Source organism: Leptodactylus fuscus, chromosome 1, assembly GCF_031893055.1.
Source record: "Leptodactylus fuscus isolate aLepFus1 chromosome 1, aLepFus1.hap2, whole genome shotgun sequence".
Classification (NCBI taxonomy): domain Eukaryota; kingdom Metazoa; phylum Chordata; class Amphibia; order Anura; family Leptodactylidae; genus Leptodactylus; species Leptodactylus fuscus.
This window is the reverse complement of record NC_134265.1, coordinates 142626091-142634143: the sequence shown is the minus strand read 5'-3', so window position 1 is coordinate 142634143 and position 8053 is coordinate 142626091. Positions and strand designations below refer to the sequence as shown.

The window sequence follows — 8053 nt, the reverse complement described above, 5'->3', positions numbered from 1 at the left end:
GTATTTATTTGGTAAATGGTATTTATTGGTAAATGGTAAATTGGTAAATGGTATTTATTTGCTGTCTGTGGTTGTTGCCAACCCATACACACATTGATGGGTATGTTTGGTCCAGAAAACAGTCTAAAAAAGAGCATGTCTCTTTTTTATTTTTTGCACAGAGCATTCAAATAAGATTGGATGTCAGTATATGCCCATTGGAATCAATGGGACCACATGCTATCCATGAAGAACACATTGCATTGAACATCAGCCGTCTGAATAAATCCTTTCAGCTATAATACCCACATCATAACACAAGGTTTTACAGATTTATTATATCATTGTAAACCAAAAACACAAGTTAGCAGTCATTTACATGCAGCAAAATAGCAGCACCATCAAAAAAATCACAGATAATAAATTGTACAATCATAGTGTACAAACCCACCATAGCACGTGGTGTGCAAATGACCATAGTCACAATTCCTGAAGATACGTAGGCAGAAATGTTCACCACAGGAATTATGCAATATTTCTGGGTAAGTACAGAAACAAGTTTCCTGGCTCTAGTTCCTTGTCTACCATTCTGGAAACACGGGACTGTCTTTAGACAATGACAAGCTCTTCTATATGATGTTGTGGTCAATGTTTCAAAAGTTTACAATGGTCTCACATTTCAGAAGTAGGAAGCAACACCTGCAAATGGAAGTCTGTGGGACAAATCTAAGGGTGAATTCACACTGAGTAAACGCTAGCTTATTCTGAACGTAAAACACGTTCAGAATAAGCGGCGTCTAAAGCAGCTCCATTCATTTCTATGGGAGCGGGGATACGAGCGCTCCCCATAGAAATGAATGGGCTGCTTCTTTCACTCCGTGCAGTCCCATTGAAGTGAATGGGGAGTGCCGGCGTGTACGCTCCGGCATGAGCAGAGCTTGCCGTATACGCCGGCACTCCCCATTCACTTCAATGGGACTGCTCGGAGTGAAAGCAGCATCCCATTCATTTCTATGGGGAGCGCTCGTATCCCCGCTCCCATAGAAATGAATGGAGCTGCTTTAGACGCCGCTTATTCTGAACGTGTTTTACGTTCAGAATAAGCTAGCGTTTACTCAGTGTGAATGCACCCTAACATGTCACAGGTTTGTCAGATGTGAAAACAAAAGCATATGGTTAGATGTGAAGCAAGACTTCTCAGAATACCACTGCAAAAAAAAAAGTCCAAGCCATGGCGAAAACCTGCAGCATACATGCTATGGATAAAACCTCACAGCACAGATCAATTTACACTGCAAGCTTTAAAGACAACACGTGGATGAGATTATGTTAAAGGGGCTTTTATGCCTTACCAACTGATGACCTATTGTCAGGAAAGGGCATCAATTAAAGATAGTTGAGGGTCTAGCCACCACTTTCCATCAGTTATCATCCATTTTTAGAATTGTTTTTTGTATTCATAAAAAAATCATCAATTAAACTGATGATGAAAGTGTGATGTGAACTTTTCTTAATCTACTGTGACTATGTACTGTGTGAACCCAATCTTGGGCTGAGGCCTCACTTTGCGAAAACACAACTTTTTTTGTTGCAGATTTTTTATGTGTTTTTTGAGCCAAAGCCAAAAATGACTACAAAAGGAATGGGAAATATATAAGAAGTTCTTAGGGCTAGTTCACACGTGAACTGCCCGCGCGAAATCCGCTGTCAAAAATCTCCCCTTATACTCACGTGTGAACTAGCCCTTATACTTCTACCTTCTGTCCAATCCACTCCTAGCTTTGGCTAAAAAAAAAAAAAAAACACAGCAAAATCTGCAACAAGCCTAAGACTAGGCTAAAGCCCCACAGTGACGAAAAAAACTGTAAAACTGTGTTTTACGGTACCCGCAAAGTGCATTAAATGTAGGCTAATCCCATCCACATATTGCAGAAAAAAAACCTGCTGCTGAAAAGCCGTGTATACAAAAATGCTCACGTTTTTTAGAAATCCAAGCAACATGGGAAAAGAATCCATAGCAAAAGACTCATAACGCAATGAAAAACCTTTTCTGCATCATCTCATAGATTGTAAGCCCTCAAGGGCATTGCCCTCTACCCCACTGCGCCAGTCGGTCACTGTTAGTATTATATCTACCTGTATAACTTGTGTATTGTATGTAACCCCCAAATGTAATGGAATTAATGATGCTATATAAGTAAACAACAATAATAATAATAATAATAATAATAATTTCATTTCGCAGCCTAGAGCCCATGCACTGGCAAGAATACTATGTTACTACCATAGCACAATCACTAAACCTAGGACCTATATACATTGGCAGGAATACTATGTTACTACCAGATATAGCACCACCACTAAACCTAGGGCCATACACTGGCAGGGTTACTATGATACTCTCCATGCTATGATACCACCACCACATATAATACATGCATATATAGCATTATAGTTATCACACGGCCTATACCCCTCCCCTCCACATCACAACAACAAAGCAAGTCACGCGCTCTCCAGTCACATGAGCCCCGCGGGCAAAGGATCGACCAATCCTGATGCGGGAACCGTAGTGTGGGCGGTGCCACAGTCGTGCTATAAAAGATCGCCGGGCCAGACAATGCCTGCAATTCCTAGCAAGAGATCCTGCAGCGAGGTAGGTGCTGGGCAGAGTGGTGGGTGGAGAAGGGCGATGATACGAGGACCGTATATGATGGGTCGCTGGTTCCTCCGCGGGTAGTGTTTGGTACTTGTAGTGTGTGCCCCTGTCTATCGCTATGAGCGTGTATCCAGTGGGAAGGCTCCCGTCTCCTCCTTTTCCCGCAGTGCTATAACCCCTTCCCTCTCCTGGCACAGTCACTAGCTGTCCTACTTGTCGCTGCCTACCCACCATTGCTCCTCAGTTGGCCGGTATTGCTGCTGTGCTCGTCCCCTCCCTGCCCCGGCTGATGAGTCAGCGCTTCTGATTCCTCATGTTTCCCGTCCTTCTGGGCTTGGTCTTGCACATCCAGCTGACGTAACCTGGAGCTTCCTGTCCTATACGGGGCCCCGGGGTGGGGGGTTGTTTATTGTGAGCACATGGTGGGTGTTGGGGGAGGGAGCATTTGGGAATGTCCTTCATTTCCACTTGGTTTTCGTTCAGTGTAGCCTATAGACTGAGCAGGTATAGCATTCATGTGGCTGGTGCAGAACAAGGTGAACCTGTCCCTTGTATATCAGTAATGGGGGCTGTGCTAGGTTTGCACCTTCTGTGGCACACTGGTATGAGATGGGTAGTCATCAGGGCACAATTGGCCACATAAGGGACAATTGAGGACATGCAGTGTTCAGCCTCTATATACTAAGGGTCTATTGGGCTACTCCTGCTTTGTAGGACAGGTTACTTGTGTATACTCCCGAAGGCTCCATCTTGTGTATGTACTTTGTCCTATTGTAAACTTTGCTATGCTGTTAACCCTTTATCTTGTTCTCTTGCAGCAACCATGACTCTATACATATTTGCCATCGGCCTTTGTTTAACTACTGTTCTTGCGGCTCCTGCACGTGACCCATTGTTGGATCCACACTGGGAGAAGTTCCTAAGTTTCTACTCAAAATCCTATGATGCGGTAAGTATCTCAATGTTTATAGTGACCAGTTGTGCAAACTATGTAAGTCTCAATCATGCTGAATGTTGGACAATATCTGTAGTTACTGCTTGGTTTTGCTGGATATTTGTGATCTTAGTGAATTCTACCCTGAATTTAATGTTGCTTAAGGGGGTTGTTCATGATAAACTACAAACCTTCCCCTAAACTCTCCTGCCCCCGCCTAACTTGTATTAAAAGCATTGCCCATATTCTGATCTGGTGATGTTCTATTTCACCGCTAAATGAACACCAGTACTTGCCTAGATTCTGACTTAAGACTTCTCCTTTCCTCTTCACTGTGTGCAGTCTGGAGGTGACTGCAAGGCTGCAGTAGAGATGGCACTCCACTGTACTGCGCAGGCCTCACAGGTACTTCCAGCCTGCACACAGTGAAGAGGAAAGGAGCTCTCCGATTGGAAGCTAGGTAAGTATGATGCAATGTGGGAGGGAGTAGACTTGTTACTTAAGAAGGACTAGCAGTGGGCAGGACAGTTTAGGGAGGAGGGCCCTAGCAGTGGGTGGGATAGCAGGGGGGCAGTGACAATGAGGTAGCATAGCAGATACACAGGAAGTGACATAGAAGGAAGCTTAACACCTTGTAAACAAAGGCAGAAGATACTAGGAAGTGCCACAGATAACAATAAATCACTGCTTAAAGTATGTGGGTGCATTTTTAACCCCTTAATAGCCATTATAGACCTTAAAATCCCTTTAATGTAAAGCTAGTTATCTGGTGCACATTGTGTTGGCTTGTAAGTGCTACAACATCAATGAACCTCAAGCAGCATGTGAGTGGCATTCACTTGCAGAAGTCTGTTTCTTGCTCAATTGAGTTTCCAGAATTTGCTTGTCCATAGTCTTCCTAGCATTGCTGTAAACTTCTGATCAAGTTAATGGGGTTTCAGCTGTACTCAGACATGCTTGTGCTTGACTGGATTAGTTTGCTTTATTGATATTTAAGATTTAAGACTTGTGCTTGCTCTGTCATTTCTAAAATGAAACTTTTAAGGGTTTGCTGCTGAAAATCTGACTTCCTTTACAGAGGGAAAGTGGCTGGAGGCGCTTGGTATGGGAGAAAAATCTGAAAGCCATTGAAATTCACAACTTGGAATATTCAATGGGGAGGCACACTTACAGGCTTGGCATGAACTACTTCGGTGATATGGTGAGTACATTAGGAACAACTTTGGCCTGTCTATGTAGGTAGACATACATTGCCCTAACTTGGCAGTAGTAATGTTGTGTTGCATCTGTGTGGGAAAGGTGTCTTGATGGAAGGTCAGTGATGTGACAATGATTGCCTTCCATCTGTGGCCTTTCCTAAAACTAGCATGTTATATAAATGCAGTAAGAATTTATCTTGTGTGCTTGTTAACTTCTGTCTTAGACTAATGAAGAGTTTGGACAATTAATGAACGGCTACAAACACAAGACCGATAGGAAGAGTGGGTCAACCTTCATGCCTCCAAACAACTATGAAGCCCCTAAGAGTGTTGATTGGCGTAAAGAAGGATATGTAACCCCTGTTAAAGATCAGGTATGTATAACACTGGCTTTCAGACATATCATATCTAATATAAATCAAGGTTAAAGGATGGTTTGAGAAGAGTGTGTGTATGAGATATATATATATATATATATATATATATATATATATATATATATATATATATAAAAAAATTGCCAGGTCTGGAGTTGGTAAAGCCAAAACAATGACTCCCTTCCACAGGCCAACTTTGTTTTGCTTCACAGATGGCTGAAAAGCATGGTCAGTTAGAAGCAGCAATGATCCTCTAATTCATGGCCATTGTTATGAAAGTAATATACAATTTAATAAAACTATTATGCAATCTGTCTCAAATCGCTGGTTCTTTTAGCTTGTGTAGTTTGCAAAATCTAATAGAACTGATAAGTGACTCAACTTCACACTTCAGGTTTTTCTCTAATCCTAGCATGTTTTATGTATAGGGCCAGTGTGGATCATGCTGGGCTTTTAGTGCCACTGGAGCTCTGGAAGGACAACACTTCAGAAAGACTGGAAAACTAGTGTCCATAAGTGAGCAGAACCTTGTTGACTGCTCTACACCAGAAGGCAATCAAGGTTGCAATGGAGGCTTCATGGATCAAGCCTTTCAATATGTTTTGGACAACCATGGCATTGATTCTGAAGAGTCTTACCCATATGTTGGCAAGGTAAGCATGCTGTTGCCCTTTGGGGTTGTATGTTAAGTGGTTTGGCTGGAGTTTGAGGTTCATTTGTTGAACTTGCTCCATCATGAGATGGAGTGCTGCTTTCATCTCACAGCAAACTAGTGGTGATATGAGAAGAGGTGGTACTGGGTCAGCACTGCTCTCAATAATACTTGGCGATTGGGACGAGGCCAAAACTTATGGGTCCATTAAGTCAGCTGGATCATTTAAGTGAACCTAAGCTCCCAGGGCAAAACCTTTAAAAGGTGTCTTCTGAGTTTAAGAGTTATCATCTAGATGGGTCAGGGTTGGTGGGTGTCAAACATTCAGTATTTGGGTGAGCACTCTGGCCTCTTCACTGTAAAGCAGCTCTGGATGGGACTGTGCTACAAATGGACCAGGTGACAATGAATGTGGTCATCTGGTGTGAGGTTGCATTTAGAGTTCCACTGTTGCTTCCCTGCTGAACCATGAGGGCTCTGAAGTGTTGCACACTCATCGACCTACAAAAAATTAAATGCTTAAATGGCACATCTGTACCTAAACTAACTGCACTTGCTGCTCTGGAATGAATTCTAAAAGTTTCTAGCCTGCACTTGAATCAGTATAGTGGTGCCTATTAACATGCTAAATTGGTGGAGATGGCGAAAGGTCCTCTTTGTGGTAAGTGGCATAGACTTCAATTATGTCTTATGGGACACGACAAAATGTCAGTTGAGGCCAAGCATCTTAATTCTCCAGCATTGACTCTGTTCTGTTGTAAGAAATGCCTAACAATCTGCTTATTGTTTTAGGACCAGGACTGTCAGTACAATCCTGATAACAGTGTTGCAAATGACACCGGTTTCATGGATATAAAGTCCGGAAGTGAGAAGGATCTGATGAAAGCTGTAGCCTCAGTTGGTCCTGTGTCTGTGGCCATTGATGCTGGGCATCAATCATTTCAGTTTTATCAGAGTGGTGAGTTTCAGACTACCATACTCAGTGGTGCAGATTAATGCTGATCTGTAGGTAACTGCTTTGCATTTCCTAACTGTATATGTCTTACAGGTATATACTATGAGCCTGACTGCAGCAGTGAAAACCTGGATCATGGTGTCCTTGTTGTTGGCTATGGATTTGAAGGAGAAGATGTTGATGGGAAGAGATACTGGATAATTAAAAACAGGTACATGGGGTTGACAAAGTAAAAACTGTAGGGAAGTGACAAAAGGTGGTCAGTGTATATACTAGAAATGTGACTTCATTGATGTCCAAGTGCTCTCGTGTGAGAAGGACTAGTTGCAGGGTGCAATTGGCAGATGCAGTGTGGATTATGCTTGGGCAGTCTGAACTCTAAAGGGGTCCTAATGTTCTATTAGCTTGACTGTCAGTCTTGGTCTGCCTGGTATAACAAAGTACCACTACAGGTAATCTACATTAATCTCGAATCTGTAAATTCTGAAGTCTTAAGGATGACTTCTTTATATAGCTCACTGGTATCAATTTATATTAAGTGAAGTTCTAAAGTCTCAGATCATACATAATATCAACCCTTTATGTTTAGACAAAATAGACTTAATAGCATTTTATAGAAATAACCTTGTTCAAGTTCCTGTGTATGTAACACTTGTTTTTTTTGTTTGTTTTTTTTTCTTAGCTGGAGTGAGAAATGGGGAAACGAAGGTTACATCTACCTTGCCAAAGACAGGAAAAATCACTGCGGTGTTGCCACAGCTGCTAGCTATCCTCTAGTTTAGTTTTACAAAGACTCTCATTTTAAGACACTAGGCACCTGTTCTCATGTGTTACTCTGTTCAACAGCTGTGAATATGCTGCAGGATCTCAACTACTTGCTGGGAACCACTATGAAGCTGTATTTTAGTACTGTTTAAATGTTTTTATTTTGATTCATGTTTTTATAATGTAAAATAAAACTTGTTTAATCCTATTGCATGTGGTGAGACTGTATGAGTTAGTTTCTCATCACTATTCACTATCTGTATGCATGAATACAGATCACAATTGGTTGGAAAGGTATCTTTGGTAATGCATTCTAATGCTTGGAGTATAAAGTTTAGCAACCTCCTACTATAGCTGGTGGTCAAACATACTGAACCCCTCACTCACATCTGTGCTGGCACTCTGGTGTCCACATACGTGCACCTCCCCCTTGATTCATGCAGGCAGTGTTCAGTCAGCACACAAACCCCATTAGTTTATGGGGTACATGTGCTTTTACTGCACAGTGCTTGCAACTGCCTCTGGTATTCTAT

General features: G+C 42.1%; 1 protein-coding gene across 1 annotated transcript; it reads left to right on the top strand.

The window, feature by feature from the left end:
* The first annotated feature begins 2582 nt into the window (after positions 1 to 2582).
* CTSL (cathepsin L) lies at positions 2583 to 7728 on the top strand. The gene is made up of 8 exons (XM_075277823.1): positions 2583 to 2635; positions 3457 to 3587; positions 4651 to 4773; positions 4996 to 5145; positions 5577 to 5801; positions 6593 to 6758; positions 6849 to 6966; positions 7438 to 7728. The coding sequence occupies exons 2-8, from the start codon at positions 3462 to 3464 to the stop codon at positions 7535 to 7537; spliced, it is 1008 nt and encodes a 335-aa protein (XP_075133924.1). The 5' UTR covers positions 2583 to 2635; positions 3457 to 3461; the 3' UTR covers positions 7538 to 7728.
* Positions 7729 to 8053: the final 325 nt, after the last annotated feature.

Excerpts from the sequence above, each read along its gene's own strand:
- CTSL (XM_075277823.1), top strand. The coding sequence starts at position 3,462 with ATGACTCTATACATATTTGCCATCGGCCTTTGTTTAACTACTGTTCTT. Across the intron at positions 4,774-4,995 it reads TGAACTACTTCGGTGATATG|ACTAATGAAGAGTTTGGACA; the intron begins GTGAGTACATTA and ends CTTCTGTCTTAG. Across the intron at positions 5,802-6,592 it reads CTTACCCATATGTTGGCAAG|GACCAGGACTGTCAGTACAA; the intron begins GTAAGCATGCTG and ends TTATTGTTTTAG.